Source organism: Geospiza fortis, unplaced genomic scaffold (assembly GCF_000277835.1).
Source record: "Geospiza fortis unplaced genomic scaffold, GeoFor_1.0 scaffold145, whole genome shotgun sequence".
Classification (NCBI taxonomy): Eukaryota; Metazoa; Chordata; class Aves; order Passeriformes; family Thraupidae; genus Geospiza; species Geospiza fortis.
Window position 1 is genome coordinate 2,278,042 of NW_005054362.1, and position 17,474 is coordinate 2,295,515.

A 17,474-nucleotide genomic window follows, 5' to 3' on the forward strand; every position below is an offset into this window, starting at 1 on the left:
CGGGGCGACCCTCGGTCAGCGGTCCCCCGTCGGAGTCTCCGCCGCATCCCGAGCGGAGGAGCCGCTCCGCTCGCTGGAGACTTTTTGGGGATGGGGGGGCGCACAGGAATTGCACTATTTCTTAAAAAACTCCTGTTTAAAAATCACTCCTCATCCTTGGATTTGTACAGGAGTCCTTCCAACTTTCCTCTTTAAAAAGTTTCCTTGACAGCGTTAACTTTTTGCCTTTTTTTTTTCCCTTCTTTTTTAAACTACGTTCCCCCGTTTTTCTCTCCCCGATTTCCGAAGGCATCAGCCGGCGGGTTTTTGCCAGCGCTGCGGTGCTGCCGTACATCGGGTCTCCGTGTGTGAATCGGGGCAGCCTGAACAAAGCCGCAGCAGCAATTGCTTCGCTGTGGGATATTTGGAAGGGATCTCGCTAATCTGTGCTCGTCGGCTCCGATTAAACAGCATCAAAATGGAGAAGTTGGTTCTGACTTAAAAAAATCGTATTCGTCTCCCATCCCCGCAGCCCAGCCTGCAGGACTGGCATCAGACAGCCACAAATCAGGCTGATTTTTTTTTTTGTTTCCCTGAGAAAAAGTTTGGAGTTGGGTTTAGGAGGGAGGGAAATGTTCCTGGGTGATTTTTACAGCACCGTTAGTGGTTGTGATCCTGGGAAGCTGAGGAGCGAAAGGGATCTCCGGGGTGCGTCTCTGTTCTAGCTACCAGGAGAGCAGCGATCATATTTTACTGCAAGGACTCGTCACCAGCTGGTGGATGAGCCGAGGTGGCTGTGCCACCTCGATCCTGCATGGAGCTGAGCTCGGTGCGGCGGCGAGGGTGCAAAGGCTCGGGGAGGCGGGGTCGTGTGTGGGGAGCACCGTGGGGCTCGAGTGCTGCTCTGCGGAAGGGTCCGGGAGCAGGGGATGTGCCGAAGATTTGTGACAAAAAGCAGAAGTGTCACCGGAGGGGGAAAAAAAAAAAAAAAAAAAAAAAAAACCGCACAAAAGGGAAACCGTTCTCCTGCCGGCTCCCACGAGAACCTGTGCCTTGCTCTCCGGAACAGCCGTAAAATTGCAGGGAAAACAAAGGTGGTATTTTGCGATGGTGGGTGAGGGGTGGGGATTAGGTCATGCAGTGGAGGGGATCCGAGTCTGGCTGTTCTGCGAGCAGCGACTGCAAAATCCCGGCTCAGACATGCCGCGCACAATGCGAGCCGAGCGGTGAAGTTTCTGTCTCCAGCCCTCTCGCTGCCGTGTCTGTGCTTTCCAACGCTCCGGCTGCGATCAGGGCTTTGGATTCTTTCATGCAGTTTTATCTTCCCCTTCTCTCCCACCCTCCTTTTCCCCTTGTATCGGCAAGTTCGCAGCAGTTTGCTGTCATGCTGGAACTATTCTTGTCTAAGTTGTCCTCTCTTCTGAATTCGGATCATCCTCAACACCCCCAGAATCTTTTCAATGAACGAACGTCCTCCTCTGAATCCAAAATGGGCTCTCTCTTCCCTCCCTGTCTTCTGCCATTATCCTCACGCACCAGCTCTTCCTCTAGCTAGTGGTATTGCCAGCACCGTGGCCTAAGGCCAAGGGACTTAGACAAAGCAGTCCTTGCAGTTGCACATATCGCATTCAGAGTGATATGACTGCAAATGGCCCCCTCCTTTCTGGAGCTTAATTCTGATTTGGAGGAGATTGCTTCTCTATTGTGCCTAAATTAAATGCCCCCCAGCCAGGAGGATAAATCCTGGGTTTGTTTGCTTCCAAAACTGGGGTGAAGGACCCCCACCCCCCCCACCGTCCTGCAGAGGAGAGGAAAACAGGAAATCTGTCCCTTTTGGCCTGAAATCAGCCCTGCAGAAACCTCTCTATATGAATGCTGAATATTTTGGTCTCGGCCGACGGAGGGCTCTGGGCAGCTGTGGATCTCACAGGGATTTTCCTCTGGGAGGTAATGCTGCTTCCCTGCAGTGCAGGGCTTCTGGTGCAGGAGTATTTGGGAAGGCAGTGTCGACTCAGCTCTTGGAGCCGTGTCCTTGCTGCAGAGCAAACTCCTCTCAAGTTGAGGCTGAGAGTAGCCACTCTGCAAAATTATACTTAAACTGCACATCAGTCAGATGAAGCAGTTGTGGTTGGTGGGTGCCTGGGCTCTGTTCTTGCATGGGAGCATGTTTTGGGAATCCAATCCTGGACTGAAGTCCAGAGGGAGAAGATCTGGATGTGGGGGAGGAAATACGGGGAGGAAACCTCTGTGGGTTGTCGGCAGATCTGGGGATGACTGCGGGTGAGGAAAATGCAGCTGCTCCACAAGTGACTCAGGATGCTGGAAGCATCTGGGTGCTGACTCCTCTGCCTTACACCAGGCTGAGGGAAGGAGAATGTGTTGTCACAGCAGAATTCAGTGCCTGCTCCTTTTCCCCCTTGCCCAGGTCAGTGCTGACGCCTGGCCCAGGGTGGCTGCAGTCAGGCTTGCGCTGTTTTATCCAAATTTTTTCTGAAGTCACCTTCCTGGAGGGCCTGTGCTCAGGGAATTGGGTTCCTGCATGTAGTACCCCAAGCTTTCAATTCCCAGCTGCCTGTGCTTGGGGAGCCCCATTTAATCTCCTGCACAAGCACCTTTTCTGCCTGGGCTGTAAATGAGCTCTATTAGGGACCTGCAGTGGCTTTACCTTCCCTGCCTCACCTGACCCTGCAGTGTCCCAGGGCAACCTCTGTCACCTTTTCTAACAACCATGTTTTGATTTGTTTGTCTTCTCTTGCTTATCCTACTGATTCCTGGGAAGTGCTGTTTCCTCCTCATCTGTCTTGTGTTTCATATTGTTTGACTATTTCTCTGCAAGGGACCAGCTGCTGAGCTGAGGTGCAGTAGAGCATCTCCATTGACTTAAGCTGAACTTGACACTTACACCAGCTGTGAATAGGTCTGTAGTTTGTTTTTCACCACGTTTTCACCTGTTTTCTGGCTCAGTGGATATTCACCAGCATTCCCATTTTGTTTAGACTAAGCACAGATCAGAGAAAATGTGTTTCAAGATACAGAAGCTAGCAGAAACAGCTTGGGATTTTCCTTTGCTTTCATTCGCATTCTTGCAGAAATGTCAGGTTTTGAGACAAAGTCCTGTTCGTGTAAAAAACTTAAAAACTGTCATCTGTAGGGTCTGGAAACACCAATTCCAGCTGACAGTGACAAGGGAAGGAGCTGTGTCTTGGCTCCACATGAACAAGTCGTGGCCTGTACAACAAGTGCTGCTGGAGCTGAGGACCAAAGGGGCTCTCAGTGCACCTGCCAAACCTTGCAGCAACCACAAGTTTCTTGTGGAAAATGCAAATTCTCACTGGGAGGTGAAATGAAAACCATTTCCCTGTCTGGGGCTGTAGCTGGCAGCTGGAGAGACCAGTTCCATTCAGTCCTGAGAAACGATACCAGCACACGAGGCCGGCCCTTCTGTTCTCAGCACTGCAGTGCAGACTTGCTGGAGCACATGGCTTGCTTGTCGCCCTTTACAGAGACAGCTTCTGTTTGATATTGTTGACCATATTGAGAGGTTGTTTTTGGAGTGGGAGTACTGGAAAGAATACTCTTTGTAGGCAGAACAGAGAGCAAAGCGTTTGTGCCGTAGCAGGGGGGATAATTTCTAGGAAATATGCTCCCCTCTCCAATTCAGACTGAAATTTGCTGGATCCCGGATCTCTTGAAGTCTGTGTGAAGTTAAGTATGATGCAAAAAGAAGCTCTCTAAACATGTTTCAGAATTAGCCATTTTCAAGTGGACTTGTTTGGGCATTTAGAAAATGGGCACTTTTGGCTTTGCCTCCCTGAGTGTTTTGCTTGAGAGCAGTTTTCACAGTGTGGTTTTCACAGTCAGCCAATCTCCACGGTCCCCACCCTGCACCTTGGTTTTGCTGCAGAGTGGTTTGGGCTCAGGCTAACTGGATTCCTGTTGGATAAAAGTGGCCCAGAAGCTCTGCTCCAGTTGTGCAACACGGATGCTCCATCCCTTGCAATGGGAACACAGGGATCCAAACCAAGGATGGCACAGCTTTGAACCATACCCCTCTAGTCTGGGGGATCAGACTAAAATCTAACCTTCAGTCCTACCCCCTTAGGCCAACTACATGTGGTGTACACATACCAAATGCTTTAATCTCTTGATCTGTTCCTTGTGGTGCCAAATAACTTGCTGGTGTAGGAATAGCTTAAGCAAGAAAAGAAGAATGGTGGGGAGTCAAGGGACTGGCTTTAGTTTTTCTGATAAAGAAAGAGACAGGAGGGCAGGAAGAGGAGACATAAACCATGACCGTTATCCACATGGAAAGATTAAATAGCACAAGAGTAGCAGAGGAAAGGCCCAGAGTGTGACAGATCAAAAGAGCAAGGCCTCTGGCTGTTACGATAAAGAATGTCCTACTTCTTGAGAACATATTTATGTGTCTGCGCACTGCGTTTTTTTAAAAGGAAATAGTTTTATTCAAAGAAAGGTTTGTTCCTTCCACAAGGGCTGTTCAAGGGAGAAATAGTGGGTGAAAATACAATTTTCACAGCCAGTGCTATAAGGAATGGTTTGTGCAAATGAGAACAGGGTCCATTATTTTAAATTTTAAAAATTATGAGAAGTTTGGGGGGAGCGGGGGCTCTGTTTGGGCTCTGGGTTGGCAACTGCTCTTAGAATTCAGTGCGTGGCTTGGCTGTGCCGTGGATCTGCTTGTGTAGACATGCATGTGGAGTCCCATGGATGGCAAGGAGCTCTTGTTGAACTCAAACCAAAGAGTATAGAGGGCTAAGGAATAAAATATTCCTGTAGTCAGCCAAAACACTCCAGCTGTGCTCAGCTACTCGCTGCAGAAATAGCTGTGCTGGGTGAAGCTGTTACCTCTCCCCTGGTGCTGGAGGATGCCTCACGGTGAGCGTTGGCAAAGCAGCTTCAGGAGCATTTCTCATGTGTTCTCTTGCAAAGTTGCCTAGTGTAGGACAGAAGAATTTATATCCTTTCAGTACCAGCCTCGTTGTCTGGTACCCCATATGGGCAGGACTCCATGAGGAGGTCCTGCAGGGTGTGGCAGAGGCAGCAACCTCCAGCACTGGGCTCTGGAGGGGTGGTGACCATGAGCAGCTGAAATGGCAACAGCCCTGATGTTTCAAGCAGCCTCAGCTTGAAGGGTCTGTAAAACAGAGGGAGAACTGCTGAGATTCCAGAGACTGCACCACGTACCTTGGATAAAGTCCAGGCTGCAGGTATCTCCTCTTACATGCTCTTGTATTCATGTGTGGAGTCTGTAAAATGTGGTTTTATAGGGCCTTACAAAGTACAGGACAGAAGAGAAACACACATGCAGTGGGACTGGGAAGCACACATGCAGTGGGATTGGGAAGCACACATGCAGTGGGACTGGGAAGCACACATGCAGTGGGATTGGGAAGCACACATGCAGTGGGATTGGGAAGCACACATCCAGTGGGTTTGGCCCTTGGCTTGTCCAAGTCAGTCCTACACGAGTAACTCAGTGAGTTGTGTGACTGTTCCTGGTTTTCCTTTGCTGCCTGCGGAACAGGGGTAGCTGAGCTGTGTGGATGCCTTGGCATCTGCCAGAGTGGATCAGGTGAGTGTACCCAAATGTTCCTGCTCCTGCTGCTTCCTTCAGGGTGCTCAGCAAGTTGCCTTCCCTGTTATTTTTCCAGCAAGCAGCAGTAATAGAATTAAGAATTAAAACTTGAAGCAGCAAATTGGTCATCATTGCTCAGGCTTGGAGCTGAAGGGATCCCTACAAACCTATCAGGAATTAATGAGAAGGTTCCTGGTCAGCAGGAGTTTAGGCAAACAAAGATTGATTTGAGATCCTTTGTCTCTCAATGTGTTAATTTGGGCTGAGAGAGACTGCTGGAAGGAAGAGATTTTGATACCAAAATCTCATTTCTGTTTGCGGTACCCCCCATAATTAATAAAGATTAATATTAATTAACAAGAAAATCACTATATTTTTGTGGGGAAAAATGCTTGTGGCAGTCTTCTGCTGGAATACAGAAATAAAAGACATTGTTTGCTCTAGAATAAGTGGGGATCTACAAGGTTTTGTGTACATTTAATTGGGAAAGTGAAGGGAGAAAAGTGTGTGTATTAATTTAGGTTTTAAACAACAGCAAGCACTAAGAAAATTTGGGATGTGATACAGGATGCCACTGAAATTCAGTACCAAGCACACTCCCTTCTCGATTCTGTCAGTTCTTAACTGTCTCCATTGTCATTTTAACGTTGGAGAGAGCAAGCCTCAATTTAGATCCCCCCTCCTTTTTTCTCTCTAGTGAATACCTAATCATCACCGATTTTTGACTGGGTATTGACTGTGAGACTTCCTGGCCTAATTTCTAACTATAATAGCAATATCTGGTGGGGTTTTTTTAAATTTTTTTAAATCCGAGATGCACAGACTGCTCAGACATGCAGATGAATTTTGGGTTAATTGAGTAATAGTCATCCAAGACCCAGGGCTTCTCCCTGAGATTAACATACAAAGTGATAGGTCAAAAAGCTTGTTGCCCTGTGAGATACTAATACCCCCCACCCCCCAAATTAATTTCATTTTCATGATCGGATCGTTTAAAATTGAGGTGAAACCGAGGATTTTTCCTTTTTCCCCCCCTCCAGCCGAGTTTGACTGGCACAACTTCTGACATGGATGTATGGAGGCTGGTACCGCGGCCAAGCCAAATCCTTTCCTTTGTTCTCCGGGCCTGCTGCTGCTGCTGATAAAGTGGTCGGCGCATGGCATTATGTCTTATTACATTTTTGATGCAGACTGCAAAGAAACGGGTAAACTCACCATGGTTACCAGGCTCTGTCACTTGGCAGGGCCCGGCGCTCTCAGATGGCCTCTAGTGTCTGCAGCGCGCTCTGCAGCGCCCCGGCCGCGCTGCTGCGCGCATCCCTCCCCGCTCCCCTTTGTCCCTGGTGTCACCCAGCCACAGCTGGGGTCACGCTCCCGTGCTGTTTCCACGCCTGTGAAACTTTTCTCGGTCAGCCAACTCTCTGCTTTGTGTTGGAGAGTTTGTCTGTCCTGTCTAATGTACCCCGCGGTGTTATCTCCTGCAGACCAAGTGTGTGTCGCTGCTAAAATCGACAGAATGTGAAACAATCGCTGAATTGTGTGTGCTGTGATATCACGGAATATGCTGAGTTGGAAGGGACCCATCAGCCAGGACACCCTGAGACTCACAGCATGTGCCTGACAGCATTATCCAAACGCTTCCCAAACCAGGCTTAGTGCTGTGGCCACTTCCTTGGGGAGCCTGGTCCAATGCCCACCATCTCCTGATATCCTTAACCAACATGTTTTCATCAACCCATATGGGATCAGTAAGTTGCTCTAAGTTTTGGATGAGCTGCAGCTCAGTTTTGCTCAGTGTTCTTGAGCCTGGTCCTGGGAGTCCCTGCCTTATCCACATCCAGTTTGGAGCTCCCAGCTCTTGGATGTGACTGCGTGCAACAACAGTTCAGAGACAAGTCTTTGCAGGATGGCTCTTTTGTTTTATTGTACGTGAGGAAAAATCACTTAAGCCTTTCTCTGCTTAATTGAGGTAATTAAACCTTCTTACCTTGCAGCACAAGGGGCTCATTAATGTTTTTGAAGCATTTTGAAGTCCTTGGAAATGAGATGCGGTTTGCTGTTGTGTCATGTTTGGTAATTGTTGAAATTCAGTCATCTGGACTTGAAGTACTGAGTTTCACGTAGAGAGATCTTACTCTTGTGCATGTATTTTGAGGTGATAATGTGAAGAACTAATTGAGAGAGGGGCTGACAACTGTGCTGTTCCTACAGTGCCCTACTCTATGGGTGTGTTGTTTTTTGGGGGGGTTTACAATGCTTAAGCAAAATTAGCTCCATGTGAAACCTCAGTGATGAAACTGCAGGTTGTAATGACATAACATTTAGCAGCTTTGTTAAAGACAAACTTTGATTTTTTTTTAAGGTGACCTAGTGACCAGCCCAATTTGCCTTTTTGGGATTTCACATCTGGTTAACAAGTAAAAATTAAGAACATGCTCTCTTCTTGTGATGAGTGATATCCTGTGATAACTCAGAAGTGGAAAGAGACTTCCCAACTGAGGACAAGAGTCTGTTCCACTATGTTCAACAGAGCTTTTTACAGAGTAACTGCTGGCCCTTTCTTTTTGTAGAGAGGGGAAAATAGGAATGAAGTAATTTGCAACTTTAAAACAAAGCCAGAGATTTACATAGTTCTGAACCCCAGTGACTTTTAGCATCAGTTTAATTTAGATTTAAATGAAGGCTGGTAAATGAGATCTGTTCCTCATCTGAAAGACAGTTGGGAATTTTCAGCAAAGGAGTTTGTAAGGGGGGAGATATTTCCAGACAGCAGGCAGTCTGTGTCTGTGCCTACAGGCAAAGACAGCAGCATCCATGGATGCAAGGGCACTTGAGCTGCAAGAGTGAAGAAGTTCAGTGCTGTGGTGCTCCCTTGATCCCAAGTGCATAACCAGCAGGGTTTTTAGCACACTTGTGAAGTGGGCAGTATAATTAAGACCCTTAAAAAATCAAACTGTTGATTCTCAAACCTAAATTCTTACCATTGTGGGACAAGGGGGAGAAAGTGTTTTGATTGCTCATTTCTGGAGCAGTTTGCCAGTGATGACATTAGAGTCTGTTTCTGGAGCTCGTAACTGACTCAAAACTCATTAGATGTGAATATAACTTTAGAAAAAGTAACCATAACACAAAATGATGTTATTTTCCCTTTGATCTACTTATGCAGCACAATTTGACTGGCTAAAAATGTTTGATACCACACAAAGAGGAATAATGGTAGCACTCCTCACCTCCCGTGTCACACAATGAGCAGCAGATCTGATGTACCACAACTGACTGTTCCCTAGGAATAGTTTTGGCATTGGCTGAAAATAGTACTGAGGGTAACTTGCTTTGACCATGTGATGACACTTTGAGCTGTAAAATTACTTTCAGATAACTTGCACCGAAAAAGTAAAAATAGCCTGGCACATTAGACTCATCTGTGTGGAATGCATATATGCAAAAATAGGGCTCCTTAATACTTGCAGTTTGTCTAGGCAGAACAACCTGTCATGCTACACTCTGCTTCACTTTTAGGCAAACAATTTGCACTGATAATGCTGCAGGCTGTGCTGTTTCCAAGTGTTCATCAAACATGAGAGAAGCATTAATTCAGCCATTCTCTTCCTAGCAGTGACACTCAGAAATGTCATTAGTGATCTCAGGCAAAGGTGAGAGGTCACAGCTTTAGGAAGAAGTGATTAAAATGTGTCCCAGTGTATCAGACTAATTAATCTTTAGGTAATAACAGGTTTTTGGGTTTTTTTTCTCTCTTTTCTCTCTGCAGCTGGGGGTGTTCACTCTCCCTCCACAAGTATGGCAACATCAGCACAATACAGACAGCTCATAAACGACTACGGCCCCCCATCCCTAGGCTACACACAAGGGATGCAGGTACAGCTCTGCTTCTTTTCCTTTCATCAGACCACTGGCCCTGCCTTTGCATAGTGGCAGGGATTGTGGCCTGTAATCTGAGGTGCTCCTCCCTCCCAGCAAGGTCTGAAATCAAACCCAAATGGCAGACTGCTTCCTCACACATGTCTGGGGATCAAATTAGGCTAAGCTGAGTGCTGAGGGAGGTTGGTTCCTAATTAACTGCTAGTCCTGTCCTGTCTGAGTCAGAGAAATGTCTTGAATTATGTTCTGTAAAGGCACTTACGTATTTTAAAGTTATTTGTTAAAAGCTCAATATTTCTATTCAGTTTTATCTTCTCAGTCTCCCCACCTGGTAAATTTCTCCACAAAATAAACACTGATACATTGAAAAACCAGAAACAGGGTTAAGTAAGCAGTTCCAGGTTTGCTGGTTTTGCAGGACTGTTTTAACTTTGCTTCACCCAAAGTCCAAGGCTTGCAGCTGCATCCTCACAGTTGATCCCAGTTTTTGAAGGGCACCCAGCATTGTGTCCAACTGTAGCAGCAATTAAAAAAAAAACCCAACAAAACCATGTTTATTTAATAATCCTAAAATTTTGTTATTTTAAAAAGTGATTTACAGGGCTATTTCTGGTCTTCCATGAACTTCCACATGCTGTTTCTTGTAATAGTTTTGTTTTTACAGTATTTAACTGAGATTAATTTACTTTCAACTACAGGGCACCAGCAGCAGTCAAGTACCACAGAGCAAATATGCAGAACTTCTAGCTATCATAGAAGAATTAGGCAAAGAGATTAGACCTACATATGCTGGGAGTAAAAGTGCGATGGAGAGGCTAAAAAGAGGTAACTTTTAAACTTATTTTAAAAAATAATCATTTCCCATCCACTTGTGCACTGACTACTTGTATACAGCTTAATGACAACTGTTTCCTTTGAAAAGAGACAACTTGAGCTCCTCCTGAATGTGGGAGTATTAATCAGCAACTGAAACCTTGGGATGCTGTCTGAGCAGTATTTGATAAACAGTGACAAAAAGTGTCTCACATGCATACAGGGAGTTTCAGTTAATAATTCAAAATAAATTCAAATTATTCTTATTGTAGAGCCTTTCATGGATACATTCTTTCAGGCTCCTGGTGATTTTCTTGTCCTTTCAATTCCCTTTTTTTCCCACTCCCCAAAATCCACAGCCAAGCACTGTTTGCATCTCATACACATCTCCCATCGACTCGGCCCAGGAATCTTCACTGAAGTGCATTTTGCCTAAAGAAATACAACACTGTAGTTCTCATTGAGGCGAAAAGAGGAGGAGAAAAGAGCTACAAAAAAAAAAAAACCAAAAAGGTGTTAGGGGAGGCTGTTCAGGCTGAGATGTCAAACATGAACAGAGCTCTGCAGAGGAGAGTGGGGCTGCTTAGGCTCTGTTACCTCCTGTCAAGTGCATGTCATTAAAAGTCCTAGAAAGGGACAGAGCAGCTTTTAGGGCTGGCTGATGAGTGTCTCCAGCTTTGCTTTGTCAGCTAAAAGGGGTAATAAAGCCCTTTCCTTGGAGTGTAAAAGAAACCCCTGCATGTCCCACCGCTGACATCAGCCTGGCATTGTCTCTGCAGGGGACGTGCAGGGATATTTCTGAAGGAGCAGACATGGGACATTCCACTGCTCCAGCTCCTGAAATGACCCCGAAGGCCCACAGACAACAGTTGTACTGGCAGTTCTCTCCTTCTCCAGCATGACATGCTCACTTTTTCCTCCCTTCCTGTGGTCCTTGTGATGAGATTGGCTCATGCACTCAACCCGGAATAGGAATGTTATTGTAACAGACTAAGTTCAGCACCTTGCAAATCCCCCTTACACTTACCCCAGACTACAAAGCTTTATTTAAGGCTCAGCCATTATGGAAGAGTAATATATCTGCCATGACATGCAATAAAATGACTAGTAGCTGTTCTGGGAAAGGATGCAATAAAGTCTGCTGATGAGTGGTAAGTGGAATCTGGCCCAGCTAAAATCAATGTTGCTGGAGTCTCTCTTTATTGCGTTGCCTGAGTCAGTATTAATAGATCATGAATGGCAACAGGCTAATGGGGACAGCTTGAGAGAGACTGAGAGAGATGCAGATGTTCTCTGGGCTGGATGGGTTAGTTCAGCCAGGAAAAAGTTGCTTTGCTGCCTCTCGCAACAAGGTAGCTTTAAGATACAATGCTGCCGCTGTGACTTGCCAGTGTTGCACAAAATCCTGAATTAATACTTTTTGCTGCCATCTTTTGGTCACAAAGGTACCTCTCTTTCCACTTTGGGAGCCTGGTGGCTGAAGGAGCATGTGCAAGTGTGAGAGCAGAATGATTGAGGGTAACACGTGACTGCTGCCTCCATGGCCATGGAGCTTATCCCTGAATAAAGCCCCTGTCCCCAGCTCTGCCTGCTCCTGAGCACTACTGACCTCTAAAACTGGCCCAGTTCCCAGTGTTCTACATTATTCAGAGTAGTTCTGCTGCATGAACTGGGCATCTTGCCACCAGATCCAGGTCTAACACACTGCTTTGAGTTCATGTTTCTGCATCCCACAGCTGCAGCTTTCCTCTTCTGTGGCACTTTAACCCTCTGCCAAGCCTTGCACTCACCAGGTCCTCCCAGGTCAGCAGGCAGCTGCTGTGATCTGGGCTAGGAGCCTTCTAGAAACAGAAACCTTTATCTCTAGAGATTAACCCCCTTCTATTGCCTTACTGCCCTTCCTCTGCCTTGTTAAGGAGCACGATGAGCAGAGAAATCAGCTTCTGTCTTGCCTAGTCAGCAAAATATTAACCTTTGTTGTAGGAAAATCTGTCCACCTCTCATTTTCACACCTCTCTCAAGCTCTGTTCTTCCAGCAGCTCTGTGAGCATGAATCCACATTTAGTTCCAGGATTATGATCCCAAGTCCAGACTGCTGGAACTCAAGGCAACAGGACTCAAAGAGGAAAATTCCACATTATGTCCATCAGATGAGAGCAGCATGTAAAGGGCTGATGATTTACACTGGGAGCTGAGCCAGTGTTAGGGGGTAACTTTCTGCACACGCCATAAAAAAAAACCAACCAAACCTCTTATTTTTACATGAGAGACACAACTTGTCTTTAACAGTATTATGATGGCTTGGATTTTGATGCATCCTCCCAGAGGAGAGCTATCCCAAGGCATTAAGAGCTTGCTAAAATGACTTACCTACCAAATAACTCACTGGTAGGTAAGATTTTTTTTCCCCCCTTAAATCTTTGATTTTAAGGAGGCCCACACTGCACATTAAGACCTACCTGCCACTGCAGACTTACAAATCTTACTGTGTTCTGATCCCTGGTTTAGTCCCTTTTCAATTTACAATGCAAGTTTGGGAAGGCAGATTTGTGTAGCGGCCGTTTGGGGAGCCAGGGCTGTCCCCTCTGCTGAGGCCTTCTGTGGTAGCCTTGGCAACTGGGGACAGAAATACATAAACCTTTCTGTGCACTGTCACTGCAAGTGTGGCCTGAATGGGATGATTTAAAACACTTTTGATGGGATGATTTAAACCAGCAACTCTTTTGCAGGCATTATCCATGCTAGAGGATTAGTCCGGGAGTGCCTGGCCGAGACGGAGCGGAATGCGAGGTCCTAGCCCAGCTTCAGCTGCAAGGTTCTCCTTCTCCCCATGAAGAAAAAGTAACACTTATTCTTTTTGACTCTTGAAACATTCAGACAAACTCCTTTATTTTGAATGTTTTACCGTTCTTGCCCTTGCAAAAATGTACAGTTAAGAATGGGGGGAAAAAAAAAACCCCAAGGATTTTTCAACTTACTGAGGGTTTGCATTTTCTAAAGACATTACAACTCCCTAAAATGTTTCTAAAACATGGAAACTGAAGTGCATGCAGAGGAATGCTCTTTCTCTCCCAGGCTATATTTCAGTTCTCTTCTTATCCAGCCACAGCCTCATTCTGTTTTTTTGTTTTTCCTTTGACTATGTTCACTTATCCCCAAAATGTCAATCTTTCAAAGTTTGACATAAGCTCTAAGGATTTTTTTAAAATAAATGCAGAATAGCATGCTGTACCTAGTAGTCTGCTAAGTCACAATTTGTCATACAGCATAGACCCTGCTTAGAAATAACCTTCCCCTTCTCTTATTTTTCCTTTTTTTGTTCATTTTGCATAAACATTTGCATGACTGTTAGTGCTTTGAAGTCCACTTAAAGTGCATGAGCTATATGGAAAATAGGGAAACCTATTAAATAATAACAAGGTCCTGGAAAGCTAATTTCTACATTAAGGCTGGAGATTTCAGTTTAAAGTTTGCAAAAAAAAAAAAAAAAAAAGAACATACTTTCGTCTTTGGTTTCAAGCAACATGAAGTCCCACTCTTTGACTAATATTTGGCCTTTTCTCAATGAACTGTGTCCAGAGTTTAAAGAAAGAGACCATTAATAAAAGCCCAAAGCTAGTTATAGGTTGTCACACCTAAAAAAAAAAAAAAAAAAAAAAAAAGAAAAATGAACATTCTGGATAAATTACTAAAACTGTTATTTGCATCTTTGTATGTATTTATTACTTGACGTAATAAAGCTTATTTTCATTAACAGTTTGTATTAAAACTATGTACAGTCACTTTAATCAGATTCATACTCCAGGAACAAGAGCTGTCAACAGATGAAAATTTAACCTTCATGCAGGAGTTTAGGAAAGGACAAGGAAGGGGCCTGCAGATTGCTGGAGCACTCTATCCATGGCACAGGGCACAGCTGTCTCTGGGACAAGGAGGTGAAGTTCTGGAAGTCTCTGTTGCCTTCAAAATCCATACTCTGGCTTTGGGGCTTTCTTGAAGGCCAAAACATGGAGCCAGCTGGTGAGGGTGCTGTCCAAAAATGAAAGAGAAGTTCTGGTTAAGCTGCTGGAATTGTTAAGAGGATAAAACCAGGAAAAATGTACTTCAGGAGTGCTTCAGAGGAATGGTGACAAAGGAAACACAGCTGCATTTGTTCCTGTAAAACGGGAAACTGTCAAAATGAGTGAAGGTACCAACATGGCCAAGCTGAACTGCAGCACAGCAGAAACATAACAAACAACTCTAATTAATTAATTCACAGCTTGGATGGACTGGACTCTGCTGCCTTGGGAGGCAGCTTCCAACACAGGCAATTTTTTATCTGTAATGACTCCGTTTTACCCCTGACCTGTAGGGCCATGAGTGACCATCCCTGACCTGCAGGAGGGCCCTCCCTGTGCCCCAGTGCTCAGCACCACTCCAGGTAAGATCTGGAAAGCTGCTGGGTAAATTTTATGCAGAGCTGAGCAGGACAGAGCATTTGTTCAGCTCTGAAGCAGTGACTGGTGTCTCTTCCAGCAGCAGCTCAGTTCACACCACCACAACCAGCACCCAAACCTGGTGACAGTTTGTAAAGGATTTATGTCACTGAAGGCACTGCCTGGGTCAGGATGGGAAGTGAGAACCTTTCAGTGCTGTTCTCGTGTGCTGGAGCTCCCAGGAAGCAGCCCAAGGTGTCATCTGCACAGAAGGAAATCTATTGATTTCTTTTGGTCTGTGCTAACAATGGTGGAAAGCTTATAGCTCCTCTTTTAACAAGGATTCCTTTATCTCCTGGACCTGGCAGAAAAGCTGATTGCTGAATGTGATTAATGAGATGATGGCAGGGAGAAGCAGGAGTACATGAGTGCTTTTATCTGCTCAGCTTTGCAGGAACAGCAGGTCAGCACTGGGGTTTCAGCTGTGCTTATGAAGCTCTGCATCATTTGTTAGTTGGAAAACTGTTTGGGTCTAATGACAAACAATTCTCTTACCCTGCCAGGGCAAGGCAACATTTCACGTGTTTATTCCTTATCCAATTGTTGCATCTCTTTAAAAAGCTTTTTCCTTTCTAGGTTTTCCTTTGCTCTTCTTTTTTTCTCCTGCTTTTGCTTCTCTGATGTTTTCTTCTCTTTAAAAACATCACTGTCTTCTCCTTTGTAGAAAAGGTCAACTTTTTCCTGCAGGATTTCTCTGGCAATCTTTCGGTTCTTCTCCACTGATCTTGTCTGATGACACTGAAGAAATACAATGCACATTTTTACTGAAAGTTTTACCTGTTTATTCTTCAGCTTTCCCTTTCAGTCTACACATTCCTACCATTAAAGAAAATCCCCTCCTCCCCAAGCCAAGAGCATCCTCCCACCAACAACAGCTGCAACTTTTAAATCCACATGATATATTTTAATAATTATTTGCTACTGTAACTCATCAGTCTGGCTTTTGCATTAATCTTTAATGCTTCCCATCTTACCCTGGAAAGCTGCTTGAGTTTAACTTAACCGTGTCTTCCCCTTGTGACAGGAAGCAAAGATTAATTTCAAGGTATTAATCCACAAGAAGTAGGTAGGAGAAATGCTTAAAAGGGATCTGCAGAGTGATCAACTTGCTAAGGAAGAGATTCTAACTCACACGAGGGACAGGAATGTGACAGCTACAATGAAGATTAATTTAATTGGAAACTACAAAACTGCAACTGGGTGGCAAAGCCAGGAAAAGGAGCTCTGACCCCAAGTTCATTGATCTGCTGACAGCCAAGACTGCTTCTTGCTGAGAGTCTTTAAAATATAAATATAAATATAAATATACACACACACATATATATATATAAAAATAGAAACTTTTCCTCCATGCCACCTGCACTGTGATTATGCTTCATTCTGAAAGGAGACTTGGAAGTCCTGATGCAATTCGTGACTCAATAAAACAAAACACAATTACCTTCACCACAATCCCAGATGGAATATGCTTCAGGACAACACAGTTGTTTGTCTTGTTTGTGGCTTGACCTCCTGGGCCATCCCCTCTTACAAACTGTTCTTCTAATTCTGCCTCACTTAGTTCAAGGAGATGGAAAGAGTTCTTTCTCCTTGCTGCCTGAAGCAAGGGCAGGCTGGGCAGAGAGAGCTGCTGCTTCCTCAGAACCCACCCTGCCCATGATGGTGTTTGCACCCCTCTCAGTAAGAATGCAAAGTGAAATAAACCTGGAACATTCATACAGAAACCAGGACAAGGCTTCTCTGCAACGAAACCTGGAATGGAATGGGAGAGAGGAGTTTACCATGAGAATCCTTGTTTTAAGATGAGCTATTTTAGCTGCACATATTGAGCAGTATTCCAATATTCAGATTTATTTTCAAGGTTATCTGAACTCATTTAATTTGCCTTGAAATATTTACCATGCTGAATAGAATTTTGGTTCTCAATATAATTATGTTCCTTAAAATATTGTGAAAGGCATCTGGAATACAGTAAATAAAAGAATACTCCTACCAACACTCAGAAAATACTAAACATATAAAAAGAAAAAAAACTAAAACAACAGAGGGAAAAGAGATTATTTCAGTCTTGCAGTCTCACTGTGAACATGATTATTCCCAGGCCAAGGAATTCACAATATTATTAACAAAGGCACAAAGGTGTGCCTGAAGTGTGCATTTTCCTCATGGATAATGAGGAATGTCAGCCCCTACTCCGGTCTTCAGTATTAGGTAAGCAATTCAAACAGTACATGCTGTTGTGCTTGAAATACTTTATTTGACTCAGAAGAAAATATTTCAGTGTGTAAAGAAGTGCCGCTTGGCAATAAACAGAAAATTTGAACATAATTCTTGAAATGAAAAAATAATTAAAAGAAAACTTTTATTGACAGCTGCTACGGAAGTTAGTGACGTTTTAAAATGAAGAATACATGCAGAAAAACGAGCAGCGCTTCTGGCTAGTTCTGAACGAGCCTTTATTTAACAAGTTTCATCCAGCTCTACCCACTTACAAAACCCTTTTTGAAACCAGGACTGAAATTGATAAGGTTAAAAACCCCACGATCCCCCTCAGCCTATTGCTGCTGTTGGACAGGACAGCTGTAAAGCAGGACTAAACACAGAAGATACCGGAGAATTTACTCCATTTCCCTCAGCGCTGCGCCCCCCCGCGGACCCCCCTGCTGGCGGCAGCCCTGAAGGCTGGGGTCGGGCTGGGGGTCAGGCTGGGAGCGCGGTCCCGGCGGGCC

The 17,474-nt window shown here is 44.9% G+C and overlaps 2 protein-coding genes across 2 annotated transcripts in view; one reads left to right on the forward strand and one right to left on the reverse strand.

Annotated features, from left to right (window-relative positions):
• Positions 1–13,498, forward strand: part of CDK2AP1 (cyclin dependent kinase 2 associated protein 1) — a 14,254-nt gene extending 756 nt beyond the window's left edge. The window contains exons 2-4 of the mRNA XM_005424009.2: positions 9,345–9,451; positions 10,153–10,279; positions 12,997–13,498. Of these exons, the coding sequence (XP_005424066.1) occupies positions 9,345–9,451; positions 10,153–10,279; positions 12,997–13,064 (302 nt within the window). The 3' untranslated portion in view covers positions 13,065–13,498. The remainder of the gene's footprint in view (positions 1–9,344; positions 9,452–10,152; positions 10,280–12,996) is intronic.
• A 466-nt stretch (positions 13,499–13,964) lies between these two features.
• On the reverse strand, positions 13,965–17,450 carry CUNH12orf65 (chromosome unknown C12orf65 homolog). Its single transcript, XM_031059507.1, has 4 exons — positions 17,356–17,450; positions 16,187–16,497; positions 15,241–15,483; positions 13,965–14,296 (listed from the first exon to the last, which is right to left on the reverse strand). The coding sequence occupies exons 2-3, from the start codon at positions 16,460–16,462 to the stop codon at positions 15,271–15,273; spliced, it is 489 nt and encodes a 162-aa protein (XP_030915367.1). The 5' UTR covers positions 16,463–16,497; positions 17,356–17,450; the 3' UTR covers positions 13,965–14,296; positions 15,241–15,270.
• Between the last annotated feature and the right edge of the window lie 24 nt (positions 17,451–17,474).

Coding starts and splice junctions, on each gene's coding strand:
- CUNH12orf65 (XM_031059507.1), bottom strand. CDS start 16,462: ATGAATGTTCCAGGTTTATTTCACTTTGCATTCTTACTGAGAGGGGTG. Junction 15,484..16,186: donor CATCTGGGATTGTGGTGAAG/GTAATTGTGTTT, acceptor GTATTTCTTCAG/TGTCATCAGACAAGATCAGT.